The following is a 24,747-nucleotide window of genomic DNA, read 5'->3' as shown; positions in this document are numbered from 1 at the left end:
AGGCATAGCGCTGTTAGCTGACTTGATCGAGATCACATAGCCGGCCAGTGGCAGAGCTGGGATTAACCCAGGTCTCCTAACTCCCAGACCCAAGCTCTTCTCATGTGGATCCCCAGCCTCAACGAGGCCTGAATCTTGCTTTGCAGTGGACTGATATAATAATAATATTGATGATGGTATAAGCACTTACAATGTGCCAAGCACCGTTTTAAGCACTGGGTTATTTACAAGGTTATCAGGTTGGCCCACGTGGAGGCTCACGTGGGGTTTAATCCCCATTTTAGAGTTGAGGTAACTGAGACACAGAGAAGTTAAGTGACTTACCCAAAGTCACACAGCTGATGTGGTGGAGCCGGGATTAGAACCCACGACCTCTGACTCCCAAGCCCGTGCTCTTGCCACTGAAATAGTGAAAGGGACAGGTGTGGGAGGGTAAGTACACCTCCTGCACCCATACCATGTCTAATTCCCACCTGTGTATTCTCTCCCAGTGCTTAGAAGAGTGCTCTGCACCCAGTAAGTGTTTAATAAATACTATTATTATTACAACTACTGCTACTACTTCCAACTACTACTACTATCATCCTGTCATAAGCTCCCCTTAGACTGTAAGTCCCTAGAGGGCAGAGGGTGTTTGTGTTTTACTTCTTCTCAGTGCCCTGCAAGGTTCTGATTCAATTTTAGTCACAAAAATCGGTGCTCACCAATTCTGCTGCTGCAGTTGCTGCTGCTGCTGCTGATGATGATGAAGAGATGGACGACAAAGATGTCTGAACGCCTTCTGTTTGAAGCGGGTCTCATAAAAACTGGAGTAGAAGGAGCCAGGTGCCTGGACCAAAGCAGGGAGTTCAGGATCTCTAGTGCCTGGTTTGTTTAACACATGGAGATATTTTAAAACACAGAGATCACTTCCCACCCTTTCTCTGTGGAGGAGACCAGTCCTCTGACACAAGGAAGCTCATTATGGGCAGGAAATGTTTCTGCTTATTCTGTTGTATTGTACTCTCCTAAGTACGGGAGGGGAGAGAGGAGTGCTAGTGGTTTTCTCCATGATTAGTAATGGACAGAAGAGCTCAGATGGGGCCATTGCCCTGGCTTGACCTTCTTCCCCCTCTCTTGTCCAGAAAATCAAGCGGGCCCCTTCCGATGAGGAATGCTTCTTCGACCTCCTGAGTAAGTTTCAAAGCAACCGGATGGATGATCAGCGCTGTACGCTGGAAGAAAGCCAGACGGGGGCAGCGGAAGCTGCAGCCACCCCGACCCCAGAAGACAGAATATGTAAGTTGGGGGGGGGGGTCTTACTGACCCAGGCCAGGGTGAAGGGCAGTAGGAGGACCCAGGAGAGGACTGCCAGCCAGAGAGCATCTGGTCGAGCCCCCTCATTCCAGGCAAGGACCATCCCAAGCATAAGAGGATCTTGATTAGTTTTTTACAAGGGGTGGGGGACTCCCAAGGGAGGGCACTATCCAGGAAACGCTTGGGGCATTTGGAAGAGGGTAAGCCCGATTAACACCAAACCTGGCCCAGGGCTCCATTGCCCCAAGGACAGGTACCTCATCCTCAGTTCCGGTGGCTCTCCTCCTATCAGCTAGATTATGAACTCCTTGAGGGCAGGAAAGTATGAAGCAGCGTGGTGTGGTGGATAGACCACGGGCCTGGGAGTCAGAAAGACCTGGTTTGTAATCCCAGCTCTGTCATTTTTCTACTCTGTGACCTTGGGCAAATCACTTAGCTTCTCTAGGCCTCATTTCCCTCATCTGTAAAATGGGGACTTAGACTGTGAGCCCCATGTGGTACTAGGACTGTGTCCAACCCAATTTGCTTCTATCCACCCCAACACTTTGTACAGTGCCAAATACCGCCATTATTATTATTATTATTATCACTAACTCTACTTTATCACACTCTCCCAAGCGCTAGTGCTCTGCACACAGTGAGGACTCAAAAAATACCATTGATAGTTTGATTGATTGATTCTTGAAAAATTGGTCCTGATAGGATCTTACATGCATCCTTGAAATTCCTACCCTGTTTATGGAAGACATTTTCATTCATTCAATAGTATTTATTGAGCGCTTACTATGTGCAGAGCACTGTACTAAGCGCTTGGGATGAACAAGTCGGCAACAGATAGAGACAGTCCCTGCCGTTTGACGGGCTTACAGTCTAATCGGGGGAGACGGACAGACGAGAACAATGGCACTAAACAGCGTCAAGGGGAAGAACATCTCGTAAAAACAATGGCAACTAAATAGAATCGAGGCGATGTACAATTCATTAACAAAATAAATAGGGTAACGAAAATATATACAGTTGAGCGGACGGGTACAGTGCTGTGGGGATGGGAAGGGAGAGGTGGAGGAGCAGAGGGAAAAGGGGAAAATGAGGCTTTAGCTGCGGAGAGGTAAAGGGGGGATGGCAGAGGGAGTAGAGGGGGAAGAGGAGCTCAGTCTGGGAAGGCCTCTTGGAGGAGGTGATTTTTAAGTAAGGTTTTGAAGAGGGAAAGAGAATCAGTTTGGCGGAGGTGAGGAGGGAGGGCGTTCCAGGACCGCGGGAGGACGTGACCCAGGGGTCGACGGCGGGATAGGCGAGACTGAGGGACGGCGAGGAGGTGGGCAGCAGAGGAGCGGAGCGTGCGGGGTGGGCGGTAGAAAGAGAGAAGGGAGGAGAGGTAGGAAGGGGCAAGGTGATGGAGAGCCTTGAAGCCTAGAGTGAGGAGTTTTTGTTTGGAGCGGAGGTCGATAGGCAACCACTGGAGTTGTTTAAGAAGGGGAGTGACATGCCCAGATCGTTTCTGCAGGAAGATGAGCCGGGCAGCGGAGTGAAGAATAGACCGGAGCGGGGCGAGAGAGGAGGAAGGGAGGTCAGAGAGAAGGCTGACACAGTAGTCTAGCCGGGATATAACGAGAGCCCGTAATAGTAAGGTAGCCGTTTGGGTGGAGAGGAAAGGGCGGATCTTGGCGATATTGTAGAGGTGAAACCGGCAGGTCTTGGTAACGGATAGGATGTGTGGGGTGAACGAGAGGGACGAGTCAAGGATGACACCGAGATTGTGGGCCTGCGGGACGGGAAGGATGGTCGTGCCATCCACGGTGATGGAGAAGTCTGGGAGCGGACCGGGCTTGGGAGGGAAGATGAGGAGCTCAGTCTTGCTCATATTGAGTTTTAGGTGGCGGGCCGACATCCAGGTGGAGATGTCCCGGAGGCAGGAGGAGATGCGAGCCTGAAGGGAGGGGGAGAGGACAGGGGCGGAGATGTAGATCTGCGTGTCATCTGCGTAGAGATGGTAGTCAAAGCCGTGAGAGCGGATGAGTTCACCGAGGGAGTGAGTGTAAATGGAGAACAGAAGAGGGCCAAGAACTGACCCTTGAGGAACTCCAACAGTTAAAGGATGGGAGGGGGAGGAGGCTCCAGCGTAGGAGACCGAGAATGATCGGCCAGAGAGGTAAGAGGAGAACCAGGAGAGGACAGAGTCCGTGAAGCCAAGGTGAGATAAGGTATGGAGGAGGAGGGGATGGTCGACAGTGTCAAAGGCAGCAGAGAGGTCAAGGAGGATCAGAATGGAGTAGGAGCCATTGGATTTGGCAAGAAGGAGGTCATGGGTGACCTTAGAGAGAGCAGTCTCGGTAGAGTGGAGGGGACGGAAGCCAGATTGGAGGGGGTCTAGGAGAGAATGGGAGTTAAGGAATTCTAGGCATCGATTGTAGATGACTCGTTCTAAGATTTTGGAAAGGAAGGGTAGTAGGGAGATAGGACGATAACTGGAGGGGGAAGTGGGGTCAAGAGCGGGTTTTTTTAGGATGGGGGAGACGTGGGCGTGTTTGAAGGCAGAGGGGAAGGAGCCCTTGGAGATTGAGTGGTTAAAAATAGAAGTTAAGGAAGGGAGGAGGGCAGGGGCGATGGTTTTAAGAAGGTGAGAGGGAATGGGGTCCGAGGCGCAGGTGGAGGGGGTGGCACTTGCGAGGAGGGAGGAGATCTCCTCTGAGGATACTGCAGGGAAGGATGGGAAAGTAGGGGAGGGGGTTGTTGGGGGGGGAGGGGAGAGGCGGAGGGGTGACTTTGGGGAGCTCAGACCTGATCGTGTTGATTTTCGTGAGGAAATAGGTGGCCAGATCATTAGGGGTGAGAGATGGGGGAGGGGGAGGAACAGGGGGCCTAAGGAGAGAGTTAAAGGTCCGGAACAATCGGCGGGGGTGACGGGCATGGGTGTCGATGAGGGAGGAGAAGAAGCTTTGCCTGGCGGAGGAGAGGGCAGAGTTAAGGCAGGAAAGGATAAATTTGAAGTGTGTGAGGTCGGCTCGGTGCTTGGACTTTCGCCAGCGGCGCTCAGCAGCTCGAGCATAGGAGCGTAGGAGGCGGACGGAGGAGGTGATCCAGGGCTGTGGGTTAGTGGCGCGAGAGCGGCGGAGGGAAAGGGGGGCGAGAGAGTCGAGATGAGTAGAGAGGGTGGAGTTGAGAGCGGAGACCTGATCGTCGAGAGTGGGAAGAGAGGACAGGGCGGCAAGGTGAGGCGAGATGCTATTGGAAAGACGGATGGGATCGAGAGAGCGGAGGTCTCTGTGGGGCAGTAGCGAAGATTTGCAGGGGGAGGGAGTGTGAGAGATGAGGCAGGTGAGAAGGTTATGGTCCGAGAGAGGGATTTCAGAGTTGGTGAGTGAGGAGATAGTGCAGCGGTAGGAGATGACGAGATCGAGGGTGTGACCGAGTCGGTGAGTGGGCGCGGTATGGTGGAGGAGGAGGTCGGCAGAGTCGAGGAGGGATAGCAGGCGGGCGGCAGAGGAGTCGTCGGGTACATCCGTATGGATGTTGAAGTCTCCAAGGATCAGAGTGGGCAGAGAGAAGGAGAGAAGGAAGGTGAGAAAGGGGTCAAGGTGGTTGAAGAAGTCGGAGGTGGGACCGGGAGGGCGGTAGATGACGGCGACAAGTAACTGGAGTGGGTGGTAGAGGCGAATGATATGGGCTTCGAAGGAGGGGAAGGAGGGACATTTGGTTATTACTAACAGTACTAATCATCAATCAATCATATTTATGGATAGCTTACTGTGGGCAGAGAGCATTATATTAAGCACTTGGGAGAACACGATATAACAGAGTTGGTAAACAAGTTCTCTGTCCATAAGAAGCTTACAGTTAGAAGTATAATGGTGCTTAATAAATAATGGCATTTATTAAAAGTTTGCTCTCTCAACACTCTCTGCAAGAACTTACAACCCCTGATTTGCTTTCCCAATGCAGGGACAACAGCAACATTAATGTCTAACATTTACGATGGGAATCTTGGGAAGGTCTTTGAAACTTTGCCTTCCCCAGTCAGCTGAATGCCTGCTTGACCCCACAACAACCCCAGCCAAGCCATCTCTTGAAAGCTAACTCTTTCCCTCCCCGGTAACTCCCACCCCATTTCACCCTCCAGGAGGCTGGGGGGAAGGACTCACCATCTGGCCCCGCCCCTCCAAATGTCATTTTTTTCAAACGCACTCCAGTGTGGGACCCCCGGGGATATGTTGGCAGCCCCCTTCATGGGCAGAAACCCTCTCTTCTTCCCACAGCGAGGGCAGGCTGGCTCTGAGAAGGTCTTAACCCTCAGGAACTTCCTTCTGGCCCAGACTCTGCCCAGGCCTTTTCCCACTCCTGTAAACATCAGGGAAACCATTTCTCCCTTGGCATGCTGATTTCCCTAGTGCCCCTCACCCACCTCTCACAAGTTAGTAGCAAACCAGGAAAAAGTCTTCCTTGCATCTAAGACTCATCTTCTTCAAGTCGTCCATTTCCGTTTTGATGTTTTTGTCCGGAGAACGGAGGTAGATGGGATGGGGCCTCCCCAAACTCCCATCTTTCTCCTGGAATAGAAATTCAAGCCTAAGGACAGCCATATATGCAAAGAGCATCTGAAGAGACCAGACTTACAGTGTGGACAGGGAATGTGTCTATCGTTGAACTGTACTCTCCCAAGCACCTAGTACAGTGTTCTGCACACAGTAAGTGCTAAATAAATATGATTCACTGACTGAGAGCGTGATGCCCCCCTTCCCCCATGGGACCCCACACATTACTTTAGCTCCTGCAAGCACAGGATGCTGTGCTACCTTGGCCTTCAGTAGTAATCATAACATTTATTAAGGGCTTATTGCATGCAGCGCACTGTACTAAGGGTTGGGAAAAAATATTCAGGTGCGAATTAGACACAGATCCGGTCCATCAAGGGGCTCTTTGACACTGCAGCCCTCTTGCCCACAGTCCCTCAGCTATTGATTCAATAACTGAAGAGGCTAATTTTGCTTATTATTTTGTCTCTGATTTGTACATTTGGAACAAAGTGCTCCAAATTCCTCCCAAGGTTCTGCTCTTCTGCCTTAAAAAATTCCCTCCACTGCTCTTAGGTACCTAAAAGGCCCAGCACATAAAAATCTACTAGTTGGGTTGCTGCTGAGAATATTTACTCATATTGATGTCCATTTCCCTCTCTAGACTGTAAGCTCATTGTGGGCAGGGAATGAGTCTTCCTCTTCTGTTGTATTGGACTCTCCTAAGCATTTAATACAGTGCTCTGCAGAGTAAGCACTCAATAAATATGGTTGATTGATGGATGGCCACGTCTCTGCTGAAAGCTGGGAGTTAACTGCCCCTAATAAGCCAGGCTGGTGCACGGTGGTCCAGAAAGGAATGTCTCTTTTCGAGCAGAGGCTTCGGAAGGATTGTGAACAAGGGGGCAGAAGGGAAAACTGATCCAGCCGCTGCAGAAGACCAACAACATGTCAGCACAACAAACAGATGGGTCTTGATCTGTGGTCAGGACTGTGGGTTTTGCGTTGACTTCTTCAGCCACACATAAACCCATAGGTGAATTTTGCCATCAATGGGGTGTTCTTCAAGCACAAAGGACAGCTGTATGTAAGTGTTAGGTTCCTGCAGGACTGATCATACTGCCAATTACAGGCGGGAGGCCTCCGAGACTAGAAATTGGGAGCTGAAAAGTGGATGAATTCCACAATTTGCTTTCCCTCTGCTGGTTTGGAGGATGGGAAAAACTCCCAAGCACCATAATCCTCAGGATGGCCCATTATGGGGGGCTTGGGACAAAAAAGGATGTATGGATCCCAAAGGATGGGGGGAAATTAAGTGCGGTGCTCTCTGTGATTATTGCTGCTCCAGCTGCCCCTCTCCCTCCACCAGATCCCCAAATTAGATATAATTACTTTCTTTCCCTCACCTGCATCTCGGAGGAGTACTCTGTAGTTAGGGCTCATTAAATTGGCCCTCGGATCAGAAGCGGGACAGAGGGCTATCCTCCAGCTGAGACCCTCCTGGCAGGCTGCAGAGGTAGGAAAGAGGAATGCTGAGAGCTACAGTTCCCTGCCACAAGCCTTCAGACCCATGGTTCCTTTTTTTTTTTTTTTTACATTATTTAAGTGCTTACTTTGTGTCAAGCACTGTTCTAAGCACTGGAGTAGATACAAGTTAATCAGACCGTATATAGGTGCTCTCCTACATGAGGCACATAGTCAAGTAGAAGCAGCATGGCTCAGTGGAAAGAGCACGGGCTTGGTAGTCAGAAGTCATGGGTTCTAATCCCGGCTCTGCCTGCTTGTCAGCTGTGTGACTTTGGGCAAGTCATTTAACTTCTCTGTTCCTCAGTTACCTCATCTGTAAAATGGGGATTGAGATGGTGAGCCCCACGTGGGACAACCTGATCACCTTGTATGCCCCCCCCCAGCGCTTAGAACAGTGCTTCACACATAGTAAGTGCTTAACAAATGCCATCATTCTTATTAAACTCCCATTTTGCAATTGAGAAAAATGAGGCTCAGAGAAGTTAAGTGACTTGCCCAAGATCACACAGCAGGCAAGTGGAAAAGCCTAGATTAGAACAGATAAAAAGCTTGGTGTAGTGGATAGAGCACAGGCCTGGGAGTCAGGAGGACCTAGCTTCTAATCCTAGCTTTGCCATCTGTCTGCTGTGCTGACTTTGGGCAAGGCAACTCACTCCTCTGTGTCTCAGTTACCTCATCTGTAAAATGGGAATTGAGACTGTGAGGACCCTTGGGACCGGGATTGTATTTAACCCAATTTGCTTGTATCCACTCCAGCACTCAGTTCAGTGCCTGGAACATAATAAGCGCTTATCAAATACCACAGTTATTATTATTATGAACACAGGTCCTCTGGCTCCCAGGCCAGATTTATCCACTAGGTCACTCTGATTCCAGCTCATCATTACAGGTTGTATCGTATGCACAAACCCATCTATCTTTGGCTCCATTAGGGACCAGTTTCAGTCCCCAAAGAGCCAATGGAGTTGTGGGATTCCCTCTTCTCCAGGTTGCATTACCCTCCTAGAGAAGCCATGCCATTACTGGATGGGTTCTGTGGTCCACCCAACCCAGGATTCCAGCTCTGACAGTAGAAATGAGGTGCTCGGCAGGCTGTGTAATGGGTGCCCTCTTCAACAGCCAGATTGTTAGGGAAAGACAATTCATCCCCAACTTTTCCCCATTCCATGTTCCTAACCGTCTCTCTAATAGCCCATTGTGGATCTCTCTGTAAGTCTATGAATTTACCTAAATCCTGCTCGAACTGTTCTAGAGAGAAGGCACTAAAAAATATGAGGTTGTAATTTTGTACCATAATGCAGTACTTAGCACCATCTGGTGACTTTATCAATCAGTGGTATTTAGTGAGTGCTTAGCATCACCCCTATTAATCCAGCCCACACCCTCATTCATCAATTAAGTAAACTGAAGCTCCAAGAGAGAAGAGGGATCTCTGACCAAGTCACCACCAGAGGAGAGAACTGAATCCTTCAACCCTGGTTCTTCTTTTCTGCTCCTCTCCCTTTCCCATGCCCTCTTTCCTGACACAGATGCATCAGTAAGGGAAGGGCACTTTTCATACAGTTAAGAATGCCACCATCCCCTGCCCCACTTTGCTACTTGTGTTCTGCCTTCTCAGTGGCCTACAGGGGTGAACCTGGAGGCCTCCAGGCCCATTGATCCCAACTCTTCGCCTTATAGAGACCCAGAGGTGGCAGGGCCAGAGAAAGGCCTGTTACACCACAGTCCTTTCCGGGCTCCCACCCTCCTAACCTCCGGGACAAAATCATGGGCTCTGATGGAGATGTGGAAGTAATCCGATGAAGGAAGGGAGATCGATTGGGTCTGAGGAAGCGGTGGCTCAGTGGCACTGGCCCGTTCCCTTCCGCCTGAGAGTTTTACCAGTTGTGTCCGTTGCTTTTCCTCCATCTCGGGGAGGCTTCCTTTCTTGTGTGCCCTTAGAATATCTAGATCTCCAGGACACCTATGGATGTGTTTGGATAGAAATGGGGGTTCTCCCTCCCCAAGCCATGATCCACAAAGTGGGTTCTGGGACTAAGGGGTATGCTAAGACTGAAAGGGAAAGGCTGATGAAGGCTGGGTAGAGCCATCCAGCTTGAAATCCCTTTAACATGGGGTTAGGTTGGCTCTGCTCACCCGCCTTCTTGTTCTTCCCTGCTTAAGCCCTCATTTCCCCTTCTCCCACTCCCTTCCTTGCTGCCCTTACACTTGATTTGCACTCCTTATTCACCTCTCCCTCAGCCCAAAAGCACTTATGTCCATATCTGTAATTTATTTCTATTCATTTCTGTCTCCTGCTCTAGTCTGTAAATTCACTGTGGGCAGGGGATGTGTCTACCAACTCTGTTACGCTGTACTTTCTGAAGCACTTAGTATGGTGCTCTGCATACAGTAAGCATTCAATAATTCCCACCACTTGTTTGACTGACTGATCGAAACAACTCTCTCACACCATCCCCCATCTACAGCCCAGTCTTCCCTGATGGCGTCTCCCCAGACGGAGGAATTTTTTGACCTCATTGCCAGTTCCCAGAGCCGCCGGCTGGACGACCAGCGTGCCAACGTGGGCAGCCTCCCCGGCCTGCGGATCACCCACAACAATCTAGGCCACCTGCGGGTGGAGGGGGACGCTCAGGAGCCCGGTGATGAATTCTTCAACATGCTCATGAAGTGCCAGGTAGGACCTTCACCCCTCTGCAAACTTGCCCCATTTTCAAAAAACAGACACTTCTGTAGGGTCCCCATTTGCTCCGCCTCCTGAATCCCCTCATCCAGGGATGACCACCCTTGGCCCCTCTCTTTCCTACACAGAGACGGAAATAGGAGCCGTCAAAAGAACCCCCTGGAGTTCAGAACAGAGTCTCCAAAGCACTTGGTTTTATTCTTATGCACTTTACATTATTTAATTACGTCCCACTCGTTGCCCATACCAGGAAGTTTAAAATATAGGTCTGTCACATTCCCCTGCCCATTTAAATAGTTTATTATCATTTTAAACTGAATAAAGTAAGCATTCCCTTCCTGTTTGAGACAATTTACATTGAAGTGGCTCCAAAACTACCCCACAACTTAATTTCCCATAAATCATACTTAGGGAGTTAAAAAATGAAGCAGATACTAATGGAGACAAAGCTCATGTACAGAGTCAGGGATGGGCTTCGGTCGGGATGGACGGTCGGCTCCCTAACCCAGCTGAGGGTGGGTCAGATGTAAGGAGATATTTTCTTTTCCAAGGCCTAGAAGAGTTTGCTTCTCAGTCCCTCCGGGACGCTGGATTGCCGACCAGATGTTCAAGAGTAGCAATTTCTAGGGGTCAGCTAGTGGCTAACTAATACCGTGGGCTCCATTTAAGGCCCCCAATTTTTTGTTGGTGGTGGTGGGGAGGCCATAGGCGGCTGAACCATTTTGTAGGCGGCTGAACCATTTTGTTTGCAGTGATGCTATTGGTTGGGGTGACTGCTGCTCTAACTCCTTAGGGTCCCCTTCTCTCTGCCAGGCTCCCTCGGGGAGCAGCTGCTGGGAGACAGGTGAGGAGGCCAGAGGGGCAGAGGAAGCTAACAATCTTCCACCCACCTCATAAGGGATAAAGGATCCCGAGGGCCCAGAACCAGGGGGAAAGGAGGTACATTCATCTATGAACCAGATCACTTCATGTGGCCTAGAGGATAGAGCGTGGGCCTGGGAGTCATTCATTCATTCAATTCATTCAATCGTATTTATTGAGTGCTTACGATGTGCAGAGCACTATACTAAGCGCTTGGAATGTACAATTAGGCCACAGGTAGAGACAATCCCTGCCCAACAATGGGCTCACTTCACTTCTCTGGGCCTCAGTTGTCTCATCTGTAAAACGAGGATTAAGACTGTGAGCCCCATGTAGGACAGGGATAGTGTATGACCCAATTTGCTTGTATCCACCCCAGCGCTTACTACAATGCCCGGCACATAGTAAGCACTTAAAAAATACCACAGCTATTATTATTATTATTATTACTTCACCCCAAGGAAGAGAGACAGGAAGGGGGTCATCAGTGAGGCTAAGCCGAGGCACAGTTACCGCTGATGGAAAACCCTAGCTTGCTCAGCTGTGGGGGAGGACGAGAACTCCCCATCATGTCCCCACTTCCCCTGAAGACAGCAGCAGATCAAGAGCGGTCCTGTCCCACTGTTTCCACACGGGAAACGTCTTAACTCTAGCTTTTTCTCCTTGCCGGGACCCAGTCATCCCGGATCGACGAGCAGCGCTGTGCCCCTCCGGATGCCATCGCCCGGGGCCCCACCATGCCCGACGAAGACTTCTTCAGCCTCATCCAGAGGGTCCAAGCCAAGCGGATGGATGAGCAGAGGGTGGACCTGGCCTCCAGCCAAGAGGAGGAGGATGACGAGGAGGAGGAGGAGGAGAGTGGGGAATCTCAGGCCCCACAACACCGAAGGCCCAGTACCAGCTAAGATTCCCACCCCCCAACCCACCCCATGGAACAGCAACAAAGACACCCCAAAGACATCCAGATGGCTCCAAGACCCTCCTGCCACTCCCCCACTGAGGAACCCCTGAGCAAGAGGAATGTTTAGACCCACCCACTTGCCTGGCGGTCACCTTCTCGGTGCCGTACCTTGGGATCTTGGAGAAGCGGAGGATCCCCTGTAGCTCTGTATCCCCCGGTGGGGGTGTCGTGTCTTGCTGAGGGCAGCTACCAACACCGCTCAGGCATATTTGGGGTCAGGTCCTGGACGGAAGTGGGCCGGATGGGGCTTAAGTTAAGAGACATCAGAGCAACAATTAATCGGCTGATCCTGGGCAGTGGAGGGGCATTCTCCTTCCCCCGCACAACACCCCTCCCCTTCCCACACATCCACAGGAATTTTGCACCCTTCCCGCTCTGTCCAGTGACCCAGTGCACTGGGGATGTGCCATCTCCCTCCCCTTTTCTTCAACAATTAGAACAGAAGAGCATCCCAGGCAAACTGGCAGCCAGGATGTTCTTGGAGCTCTTCCCACACCTGACCGGGGAACACCCTCCCACTTTCACTCCCCCGACACCCAGACTACGCCAGATCTGGCACAGGGCCGCTGGCACTAGTCTCTCATTTTCACGTCCCATCCTGAAAAATAGCAATGCGGCATCACGCCCTTCAAACTTCCTGCTGTGCCCCATACGGCGTGCACCTAGCCCGTGGAGCTCCTCTCATGTGCCCAATAAAATGTGAAACCTCCAGGGTCACTGCACCGGCCACGCTGAAGCTGGGGAGAGCATTTCCATTTGGGAAAAAGATGCTTTAAGCTTGCTATCTGAGGGATCCCGGGCTAGCTCCATGGCTAGTGTTTCTGTGGCCCAGGTTCTATTCGTCACCTCTCCAAGTCTCCGGTCCAACTCCGGTATCATATACGTGAAGCTGCAGCTGCTTTCTTGACGGCAGCTATTTTGATGGATTTTTGCACCCGGGATAATCGCTGGCCCAGAGAAGCTTCTATATGTGAAACAGCGGCAGCAGCTGCACAGAAGTAATAAACCAGAGGGCCTAGAAAACAGGACCTCTCCTCCCCTCCCCATCCCCATGCCCCTAGATCAAGCCTGGGGCGGGCAGCTTCCTGGTGCTCTACAGAAAGGAGAGGGAGCTAAGCCAAAAAGCTTCACTCTGAATGTGAAACAAAAGAAGTGTTCTCTTTCAGTGGTCTTTTTTTTTCTTTAAGTGTTTGGAGAACAAAGCTGAGCATAAACTTCCACAAATGTTTCAACACTAAAGTAATAAATCTGTGTGGACAGTTTTAAAGTAGAGGAATGCAGATCAAGTATGTGTTTACCAGTTTGCAAAGCTTTCTGGAGCTTCTGTAACTTTCAAAGCCGGGAGGGAGGGGAAGGGGGTAACTTATTTGAAAAATCATTGAGGCCCAGAGGACCGACTTCCTGTTAAAGGCTTCAGCCCCTGCCCCACACCTTTTGCTCCCACTATAGCCACCTCTGCTCCCATGCCTGAGGCAGACCTCGAAACAGTCAGCAAAGCAAGAGAGGTGTTCAGAAACCCCATTAAGCCTCCCTCCAGCCCTGTAGTCTCCCCTACTACCTAGTGCTGCCAAGACAAAGAGAGCACATTTAGTACAGGGAGTGCGAGAGGGCCCTGAACTCCCTCAAGACCCTCCCTTGTTTCCCTGATATAAACCAAACCACGTTTCTCCAGAGGCTGGCTAAGTTCTTTCCTCTGAAAGCCGGGTTGGAGACGGCGTGGGCTTCACGGCACCGACCTCTATCTTGAAAACATTCCTTTTCCTGATGGGAAAAAAAGCACTCAGGCTTCGTCACGTAAACTTCAAACGTTCTGAAACCTAGAGGCCGGGTACCCGAGAGGAGGCTAGTGGACCAGGCTCCCCCGGAATACAAAAGACCCAAGCCTTTGACTGAAAGAATTGGACTTGAAGTCAACCAAGTCGTACCCTTGTCTAGGTTGAAGTCATCCTAGTCTCCTGCCCTTCCATCAGATCTTAAATGCCCAGTTGTTAAACAAGGTCATCTCTGGGTCCTTTAGATCCTCATTCCCCTATTCGTTGCTCCCCGCATATAGACTCCCTTGAGTTGGAACTTCAAGCACAAGTGTATATAGGAGGGCCTCCCACCTGGATTAGATAAAACAAGATCTCTCCCCCTACACCCCCAACTGCCACCCCTAACAGATTGTTCCCATGACATGAACTCCTCGGGGAGTGGTCTCCCCCTGGGGCTTTTGGATAGACAAATCGATTAATTGGTAGGATTTATTGAGTGCTGACTGTGGGCAAAGAACTGTACTATGCATTTGGGAGAGTACAATATAACAGAGTTAGTAGACACATTCCCTGCCCACAACAAGCTTACAACCTACAGTCAGGGGGTATCGGAAATCCCACGGCAGAGGTCCCACCTGCCCACACACCCTGAGGAGCTGGGGACCGGATTCCATGCTCTGATATTCCCGAATCTCCATTGCCCCAGGACCCAATTTGATGACTATTTCCACTGCTCCCCCTTTCCAACTCTCTCTGATTCCCACTACCTGCTGCATAGTATGAGGACCTTCCCAGCACTCGCAGGCAGCCCCTGGTACCTCGAGATTCAACCTTAAGGGCAATAGGCCCGGGAAACTGGAAGACCAGCATTTGGGTAGGGGGCAGGAGGGAAGAAAAGGGACAAAAAGCTCTCCTGAGTTGGAACGGAGCGGCCGGAATCTCGCGGACGAGATCTGGCTGATGAAGAAGAGTCCACTTGCGGGCCGGAGACCATGTGACCAGCCACTTCGGCGGGATCAGGACAAGCAACACAGAGAGGGATCTGGGATTGGGCGGGGGGGGGGGGGGGGGCGGTGTCCCAGCTTTTAGAGAGACATTGAGTCATTGCCGTATACTTGAATGTACTTGCTTATTTATTTTTTACCTGTGCATTTGCTAATGTCATCAATGGGTAGTTTCCAAACCAGGAGGTACATTTTTTTTCTAAAAGAAGGAATAAAATATCTGCCAAATGAATTAATATATATGTATAGGTATATAAATACAGCTTTGGGTAGGGGGGGTTGTGCTCAATAAAGTATTTTGTGTTCTAATATGTGTCAGCAAGAATGGAACTCAACCATCTTCCTCTCCTTTCCCTTCGCCTCCCATCCCCCAGCTGGAATGAGGCTGTTCTTCCCAAAGATGATTGCAGTGCCCCCTCCCCAGTGATTGCCATGCAGTAGTTTGTACGGAGAAGCAGCGTGGCCTAGTGGATAGAGCACGGGCCTTGGAGTCAGAAGGACCTGGGCTCTAATCCTACCTCCTCCAATTGTCCACTGGGTGAACTTGGGCAAGTCACTTCACTTCTCTGTGCCTCAGATACCTCATCTGCAAAATAGGGATTAAGACTGTGAGCCCCATGTGGGTTACAGAAGCAGCGTGGCTCAGTAGAAAGAGCACGGGCTTTGGAGTCAGAGGTCATGGGTTCAAATCCCTGTCCTGCCATTTTTCAGCTGTGTGACTGTGGGCAAGTCACAACTTCTCTGTGCCTCAGTTCCCTCCTCTGTAAAATGGGGATTAAAACTGTGAGCCCCATATGGGACAACCTGATCACCTTGTATCTCCCCCAGCGCTTAGAACAGTGCTCTGCACATAGTAAGCGCTTTACAAATACCAACATTATTATGTGAACTGTGTCCAACCTGATTAATTTGTATATACCACAGGGCCTTGTACAGTACCTGGCACATAGTAAGCACTTAAAAAATATCATTTAAAAAAATACTCATTGGGCTCCCACCCTGACAGGTCATCTTGGACAAGTCACTTAACTTCTCTGGGCTTCCATTTCCTTATCTGTAAAATGGGGGTGAAATTCCTGTTTTCCCTCCTCCTTAGACTGTGATTCCCTTGCCAGGTAGGGGCTGCATCCAACCCGATTATCTTTTATCTGCCTCATTGCTTAGTACAGTGCCTGGTACTTAGTAAGTGCTTCCCAACTACCACAATGATTATTATTAGGACTAGCTCTCAGTTTACCTACTCAAAAGCAGGAAGCAGAACACCTGGGAGACAAAATCCGCCTAGACTCTCCAGCCTCATTAAGGCAATCCTCCACCAAATCTGACCAAAGTAAGAGAAGTAGCATGGCTTAGTGCATAGAGCACCGGCCTGGGAGTCAGAAGGACCTGGGTTCTAATCCCAGCTCCTCCACTTGTCTATTTGACTTTGGGCAAGTCACTTCACTTCCCTGGGCCTCAGTTATCTCATATGTAAAATGAGGATTTATAGTGTGATCCCCATGTGAAACAGAGACTGTGTCCAATCCAATTTGCTTGTATCTACCCCAGTGCTTAGTACAATGCCTGGCATAGTAAGTACTTAGCAAAATCCATAATAATAATAATTCCCTGGGCCTCAGTTATCTCACCTGTAAAATGGGGATTAAGATGGGGAGCCCAAGAAGGGGCATGATTAGCTTGTATTTACTCCTATGCTTAGAACAGTGCCTCATACATAGTAAGAACTTAAGTTCCATGTTTTTAAAAAGCTATCATTCATTCAATCATATTTATTGAGCGCTTACTGTGTACAGAGCATGTACTAAGCAGCCAAGTCAGCTGATTAGAGTTTCTGCCCTCCGAACCCACATGGGCACACACCCCCTTTGCTGGGGTTGCAGTGGAAGAGCAACCCATCCCTCCCATCTGTCCTTCCCCCTTCCTCAGAGGCGGAGAGCCGGAGGGCGGAGGGGAGATAAGCGTCCGGCAGCCCCTCTGTCACCCACCAGTCCCGGTTGGATGGATGCAGGGACGCCCAAAGACAGGCTCAGCCCCCCCCCCAGAACTCCCATTATTCAAGAAGGGTTCAACTCAACCCTCCAGAAGCTGGGGAAGGGGTGACGCACTTGGAACCTGAAATCAAAAGAAGCCAAAGCCCTCCCCGAATGTTTCCACTATAGGACTGCTGTGGTTCATCCTTTCCTCTGCCCTGTTCTAGGGAAAGTAGCCTGCATTTTGGATCTCTGCTTCATCCGGGGGAAAGGAGCCAGAGAATTTTGGTATGCTCAATCATTTGCTCTCCTGGAGCAAGGACGCTTCTTATTTGGGGAGAGTTTGCTTTTATCCCCATGGGTGGGTTCTCTACAACTTCAAACTTCCAAATTAGGCATGATCCATTCGAAACACTAATACTTCCCTCTTCTCTCATTATTCTGAGAAAAGAGCTTCTGGACCGGAGGAAAAACAAACTGGGGAGATGTGAAAAGAACAATGCCTGCCACTTCTAAGCCCTAAGCGCCTTACAGGAGAAGAGAGGAAACCGACCTGGTCTTTGGAAGTGGGAAGCCTCTCTCACTCAGTCCCGCCCGTTGCCTGTGGGATTAAAAGCTTTAATTAAATGTGAGGGGAGCCCCCCGCCTTAATACCTGTGCCCCTGGAGTTTGGGGGAAACCTCAAACCCATTGTAGCCATCTCTTTAAAAAGGAAAAAAACATTTGGGCCCGGAGTCCCTGCCCCAGCCCTCTGACTCTCCTGCACTTTGGGGGTCACCTGGGTGCCAAGAGCTAAGAGGAGACTGGCGGGATGAAGGGGACCACCACCCCGTCCTCAACCTTGCTGCCACTCACCTCTGGGGCATCCAGGCAGGGAGGGGCAACTATTAAAAAGGTGGGTGTGGCAGGCTGGAGGTCTGGTGTCTTGTCTCTCTATGCAGATGCACTGGGTCTGAAAGCCCCTTCTATTTATTCCAAGTAATTGGGAACCCCAAGGCTGCTGCTCACTTTGATAGCCAGGTGTCATCACCTCATGTTTCTCATACTTTGCATAAAAATGGCTCCAGACCACCTGATGGCCATCTGGTCATCTTGAGAGGCTGGGGATCGGTTATTTTTCCAAAGTGGAGCCTCCAAAAGGAAAATCATGCAGGTGCCACTCTGCTTCCCCCATTTACAGGAGTTTAACACATTTTACAGCCTCTCTGAATCTAAAGCACCGGCCAGGAAGCCAGAAGGACCTGGGTTCTAATCCCAGCTCTGCCACTTGTCTGCTATGTGACCTTGGGTAAGTCACTTCTCCTCTCTTTGTCTCAGTTACCTCACCTGTAAAAAGGGGATTAAGACTGTGAACCCTTGGTGGGACAGCGACTATGTCCAACCGGATTAGCTTGTAACTACCCCAGTGCTTGTACAGTGCCTGGAACATAGTAAGCACTTAACAAAAGCCATTAAAAAAAGAGGAGACTGGCAGGGATGAGAGGGACCACTGCCCCCTCCCCAACCTAACCACCACTAACCTCGTGGCTCACTGGAAAGAGCACGGGCTTTGGAGTCAGAGGTCATGGGTTCAAACCCCGGCTCTGCCACTTGCCAGCTGTGTGACTTTGGGCAAGTCACTTAACTTCTCGGTGCCTCAGTTCCCTCATCTGTAAAATGGGGATTAAGACTGTGAGCCCAAGTGGGACAACCTGATTCCCCTATGTCTACCCCAGCGCTTAGAACAGTGCTCGGCATATAGTAAGCGCTTAACAAATACCAACATTATTATTATTAACCTCTTTTGGTGGACCCAGGCAGGGAAGGGCAACTATAAAAAAAAGGAGGGTGAGGCAGGCTGGGGGTTTAAGGGTACCAGGATTGGTGGGGAGGGCACAGGAGATATGGATGGGGCCACATGTCTTTTCCACTTCCCTCATGTCACCAGTTTCGAAGACCGCTCCCCATTCTTTGGAAACAGAGCCAAGTGTGTGCAATTATTCCCTAATTTCAATTTCTAATTCAGGCTAGAGTAACTGCTCACAGGTAAGTGAAGCCCAAATCAAGAAGCAGGGTGACCTAATGGACAGAGCCTGGGGGTCAGGGGCCCTAGGTTCTAATCCCAGCTCCTCTAGTTGCCTGCTGTGTGACCTTGGTGAGTCATTACACTTCTCACCTACATGTATTTCCTCATCTGTGAAATGGGGATGTAATGCCTCTTCTCCCTCCCCCTAAAACTGGAAACCCCACATAGGACAGAGACCATGTCTGAACTGAAGATCTTGTATCTAACCCAGCCCTTGGTACAGTTCTTTGCACAGAGGAAGCACTTAGCACATACTCCAAAGAGAATATGATAATAGTCAGCCTGTGAAATTTGTCAGCTCACGGCAAAACATTTTTTTTAATGCAATTTAAGTGCTATGTGCCAGGCACTCTAATGAGCATTGGGGTGATACAAGTTTGTTAGGTTGAATAAAGTCCTTGTCCTGCATGGGGCTCACACTCTTAATTCCCATTTTACAGATGAGGGAACTAAGGCACAGAGAAGTGGAGTGACTTGTCCAAAGTCACACAGCAGACAAGTGATGAAGTGGGGACTAGAACCCAAGTCCTTCTGACTCCCAGATCTGTGATTTATCCATTTAGACCATACTGCTTCACGGCTTAACTATGCGGATAGGGAAAAGCCCCGAAGTGGGCATCCCTAAGTTGCATATCTTCTTGCAGAAAGGGGGACCTGCGGTCCGGTCCCGAAAGGACGGCGCCGTGGACTTCCAGCGGCAAGCACAAAGCCAAATTTAGAAGGCGTTTGCCGAGAAGTGGGTGCTGGACCACAGCCAAGAAACCGTTGGTTCATTTGACAGACGGCCAGGCAGCTTTTCTAAATTGGCTTCTCAAAAGTGCTCTTCCCACAAAAGCCAGTTCCGGAGTGTGGCCACAGCAGTAGCTGAGCAAGAGGTTGGAGGATGCGGAAGACATTTCCTAAACTAAGAATAATAATAATGATTGTGGTACTTGTTGAGTGCATACTTTGTGCCAGGCACCATAGTAAGTGCTGGGTGGATATAAGCAAATCGTGTCAGACACAGTCCCTGTCCCACTGGGGCTCACAGTCTCAATCTCCTATTTATAGATGAGGTAAATGAGGCCCAGAAAAGTGAAATGATTTGCCCAAGGTCACACAACAGGCAGGAGGAGGAGGAGTCGGGATTATAACCCATGACCTTCTGACCCCCAGGTCCATACTCTATCCGCTATGCCATGGGGGCTTGGGCCCACAAAAGGGGAGAAGCGAAGACATTGCCAGCCAAAGCACAAGGTGAGAGGGCAGTAGGAAAACTAAAACTGAAGGCTTTCTCCAAAGGAGGAATGATATGATGATCCTGAATGAAAGCACTGACATAAATAACTCCAGTTATCTCTAAGTAAGTTTAGCTGGAACTTTAAGCCTGGTGCCGTGAACTGAACTGCTAAACTGGGTCTTAGAATTTTTCACCCAAAGCAAGCGAACCTGCCCACTTTATTTTCTGTTATAAAAGGTGCACCTGCTGGGACTTGGAAACAGAGGGACCTAATGGAAAGAGCACGGGCCCTGGTGTCAGAAGACCTGGTTTCTAATCCTGGCTCCGGCACTTTTCTACTGTGTGTGACTTTGGGCAAGTCCCTTCAGTCCTCTGTGCCTCAGTTCCCTCACTGTACTCCCTGTATTCCCTCCCATTTAGACTCTAAGTCCCATGTGGGACCTGGTTATCTTGTTCCTGGTGGGACCCTGGGTGAGCTGGACGACCCAAGCCTTCCCCTGGCTGCCCTGACAACGCCACTCTCTGCCCCTCACAGAGGCCAGGAAAAATCAGAGTCATCTTGCACACCCTGTTTTATTAATAATGGTAATAATAATAATCGTGCTATTTGTTACTCTGTTCTGTTTGTTGGTTTTGTCTTTTATGGTATTGGTTAAGCGCTTGCTATGAGTTAACTGTTCTAGCCACCCAGGGTAATTTCACCATTAGAGAAGCAGCATGGCCTAGTGGAATGAGCACGGGTCTGGGAGTCAGGGGATCTGGGTTCTAATCCTGCCTCTGCCACTTGTCTGCTGTGTGACTTTGGGCCAGTCTCCTAAACTTCTCTGAGCCTCCATTTTGTCATCTGTAAAATGGGGATTAAATCCCATTACCTCCTACTCTATGTGGGAGAGCGACCGTGTCTTATCTGATTCACTTGCATCTACCCAGTAGTGCTTGGCACAGAGTAAGCGCTTAACAAATACCATATAATTATTCAGGATTACAATTACCCATTCCTTCTCTTGACCCATCATCTCGGCCCAATTTAGCACCTTTAGAACAGACAGTCCGGCCAGTTGGGGATGAGACGGAGAGGAAGGGAACCCACCCATTACCCTCCTGCACACCTGGAAGATGAAGGAAAGAGCAAGAGGGAATGTCAGGGGTTGGAGAGGGGAGAAAGTCAGCATAACCTTTGGGCAGGAGAGTGGGTGAGGTGGAAAGAAAATAAGGTCTCTTCAAGCAAGAAGGTATCCAGCAACCCCGATCCCCACCTCCTGCCTAAACAACTGGCAGTGTTATTATTCACCAGGGAAACTGGTGGGCTTGGATCTCAAGTTCTGATTTAAATGATAACTGTTGTGGGAATTAACTTTCTGACAAGTGGGAAACTCTGTGAACTTCAGAATGTCACGGATTCTATATTTGGAGACTTTGTTCACTTTATACCGGGTGCTGGCTGAGTCAAGGTAACGCTTTCGAGTGAGGGGTAGTTTGTGTTCCACCGCTTAAGTTTTCTCTGAGAGAAGAAAGTGATCACCCACCGCTCTGCAGAATGAGCGATGAGAAATGGAATCCGTCACTCAGTTTGGGGCAGAGATCACACCAGGTTCACACGATTCAACTCCCAAATGTCAGCTTCAAGGCCTTACTGAAATCACATCTCCTCCAAGAGGCCTTCCCCAACTAAGCCCTCATTTCCCCTTCTCCCGCTCCCTTTTCCATCACCCCTGCCCTAAGATTTGCACCCCTGGTTCACTCCTCCCTCAGCCCCACAGCTCTTATGTACATATCCATAATGTATTTATTTATATTACTCTCTGTCTCCCCTTCTGGACTGTAAGCTCCTTGTGGGCAAGGAACGTGCCCTACCAATTCTGATGTATTTTACTCTCCCAAGCACTTAGTACACTGCTCTGCACACAGTAAGTGTACGATAAAGCCCCGTGATTGATTGACAAAGGATGCAGAAGCTTTGTGAAGTCCAGGCTATTTCCCCACCGGATACTGAAAAAACTACTCTTTACACCTCCCGTCCCTGATATCTCCATAAGCGCTAGCTAAACTCTTGGAAGAGCTGTGAAAACACGGGAGAGCTACAAGACTTTTTCGAAACAATCCCCAAACTTTGACGAGAAAGGATTTCTCGTTAACCCCACCAGTTCTACAGAAAGTAACTTAACCGTCATGGGGGGAGTCCTGGAGAATTTGTATCGAAAGTGGTTGTCTTTTAAAGCCCCAGCATCCCCGTTCTAAGTTCAAAGCCCTGCAGATTGGGCTTGAAAATGGGCACCGGGCCTTCTGTGGCACATTGGAGAAATCCCTTAACTCCTCTGAGCCTCAGTTTCCCCCCTTAGACTGTGCACCCCATGTGGGGCAGGGACTGCGTCTGCTGGGTTGCTCTTGAAGCTACCCCAGTGCTTAGCTCATAGAAAGCACTTAATACCACAATTATCAGATAATTCTGGATTTTGAAAGGCAGGGCAATAGAGAAGCAGTGTGGTCTAATGGACAGAGCTCCGCCCTGGGAGTCAGAGGACCCGAGTCCTAATATCAGCCCCGCCACTTGCCTGCTGTGACACCTCTGTGCCTCAGTTCCCTCATCTGCAAAATGGGGATTCAGTACTTGTTCTCCTTCCTACTCAGACCGTGAACCCCATCTGGGACTCGGTTATCTTTTATCTCCCCCAGCGCTTAGTACAGAGTTCGATACATATCAAGCATTTAACAAATACCACAATTATTAGCCTCCATCTGCCTTTATAAGGAAAAAGTAACTCTTACCTGGTTGTTTGCCTTCCACCCTAGTGGTTGTGAACAAGTGCTCTGACAAAGAAAAAGCAGTCGGTGCTGTGCAAAACATTAGACCTGTAACATTCTAATTTGCGTTTGTTTCTCTGGACAGCGACTACTAAGGCAAACCAGCGTAAAATCTCCACACTGAGCAGTAAGAAACAGCTGCAGCAGCCATGGAGAGAATGCAGCTGAGTCTTTTAAACAGGCTTTTCCCAGGCAATGTTTTCAACTTACCCATTTTTTTCCTTCACCTAACCCCTCTGGTCGAGACTTTTTGGGGTTTTTTTTGGTGTTTGTATGTCTTTTAATGGCATTTGCCAAATCTTGAGACAAATGTTTAGAGAAGCAGCCTGCATAATGGACAGAGCTCGGGCCTGGGAGTCAGAAGGTCATGGATTCTAATCCCCGCTCCACCACTCGTCTGCTGTGTGACCTTGGGCAAGTTAATTCAGTTCTCTGTGCCTCAGTTACCTCAATTGCAAAATGAGACTGGGAGCCCCATCTGGGACAGGGACTGTGAGCCCTATTTGGGAGAGGGACTGTGTCCAACCCAATATGCTTGTATCCCCCCCAGCACTTAGTAGAGTGCCTGGGAAATAGTAAGTGCTTAATGAATACTGTAATTATTATTATTATTATATGAGCCAGGCAATGTCTTAGGTGTCTTGGAGAAGCAGCATGTCTCAGTGGATAGAGTATGGGCCTGGGAGTCAGAGGTCATGGGTTCTAATCCCAGCTCTGCCGCTTGTCAGCTGTTTGACTTTGGGCAAGTCACTTAACTTCTCTGTGCCTCAGTTATCTCATCTGTAAAGTGGGGATTAAGACTGTGAGCCCCAAGAGGGGCAACCTGATCACCTTGTATCCCCCCATTGCTTAGAACAGTTCTTTGCACATAGTAAGCAGTGCTTTGCACCTAGTAAGCGCTTAACAAATACCATCATTATTATTTTTTAAGCACTAAGGCAGATAGAGGGTTTGACCCAATCCATGTCCCCCTTGGGGCTCACAGTCTTAATCCCTGTTTCACAGATGAAGTAACAGAGGCACAGTGAAGTTAAGTGACTTGTCCAAGGTCACACTGCAGACAAGTGGCAGAGCCGGGATTAGAGCCCAAATTCCGACTCCCAGGCCCGGGCTCCTTCTACTAGGCCATGCTGCTTCCAGGGTTTGCTCTTTCTTTCTTTCTTTGACAGGGAGTGGGAAGTTGACATCAAGTAAGGAGGTTGCTGTCTACCCACCTCTAGAATATCTTTCAGGGTCTGGAGGAGGGTGAGGAAGACGTAGGGAATGTTGGGGAGGGGGCAGGGAAGAGACAGAGAGGCAGACGGAGGCATCTGGGGACAAATGGACAAAGGACTCGGGAACCACTGAGGCCAGTCTGCAGAAGGATGTAAACTCCCTGTGGGTAGGCAACGTCTACCAATTCTATTCTATCACATTCTCAAGCACTTAGTACGGTGCTCTACACACAATAGGCACTCGATAAATACCATCTATTGGATGACTGATGGGAGAAATGATGAGGTGGGAAGTTGCTGTGAAGAGTTTGCAAAAAATAGAGTTGGTTCAAAATAAAAAAGGGTAAGAGAAGAGGCCTCCTTCCCAAAGATACTCAGCCCCCGTCCCTTCCCTTCCCCTCTGTAAAGTTCCCAGCAAAAACTCGAGACCCCTGTCTCCCTCCCTGGATTCTGCAACAACTTCCAGTTCCCCTTACCCCCCCAGGGGAAGGGGCAGGGTGTGGGTCAAAGGAGGGGGACGAAGGAGGGAGCGAGCAGCAGAGGCGCATGGCTGGGGAACGGGGAGTCACAGAGGAAAAAACAAAGGATGATATTCGTACTACAAATCAGAAGCCTGACAGAGTCCAGTGCAAAAAATGCCATGCCCGCTCCCTCAAGGCTTAACATACGGAAACAAGTTAATTCCTAGGCCCAAATAATTCGCTTGATGTGCCAACACTTTAAATATTTAAAATACAAATTCAGCAGATCATTCGCTTCAACCAACTTAATGAGTTCTTCTCTAATTGGCGTAGGTCAGCCATAAAAAAAAAGTGAGTTGAAATGTGCTGTGGGAAAATATAACTTCCACATCTAATAAATAAATTCGGCAGTGCAACCAGAA

The 24,747-nt window shown here is 49.5% G+C and overlaps 1 protein-coding gene across 1 annotated transcript in view; it reads left to right on the top strand.

Annotated features, from left to right (window-relative positions):
* Positions 1 to 14,903, top strand: part of GPSM1 (G protein signaling modulator 1) — a 151,201-nt gene extending 136,298 nt beyond the window's left edge. Inside the window, exons 12-14 of the mRNA XM_029063160.2 lie at positions 1,125 to 1,278; positions 9,800 to 10,008; positions 11,553 to 14,903. Of these exons, the coding sequence (XP_028918993.1) occupies positions 1,125 to 1,278; positions 9,800 to 10,008; positions 11,553 to 11,780 (591 nt within the window). The 3' untranslated portion in view covers positions 11,781 to 14,903. The remainder of the gene's footprint in view (positions 1 to 1,124; positions 1,279 to 9,799; positions 10,009 to 11,552) is intronic.
* Positions 14,904 to 24,747: the final 9,844 nt, after the last annotated feature.

This window comes from Ornithorhynchus anatinus, chromosome 4 (assembly GCF_004115215.2).
Source record: "Ornithorhynchus anatinus isolate Pmale09 chromosome 4, mOrnAna1.pri.v4, whole genome shotgun sequence".
In the NCBI taxonomy this organism is placed as follows: Eukaryota; Metazoa; Chordata; class Mammalia; order Monotremata; family Ornithorhynchidae; genus Ornithorhynchus; species Ornithorhynchus anatinus.
Note: the sequence above shows the minus strand (reverse complement) of the source record. Positions and strands in the feature narration are given on the sequence as shown.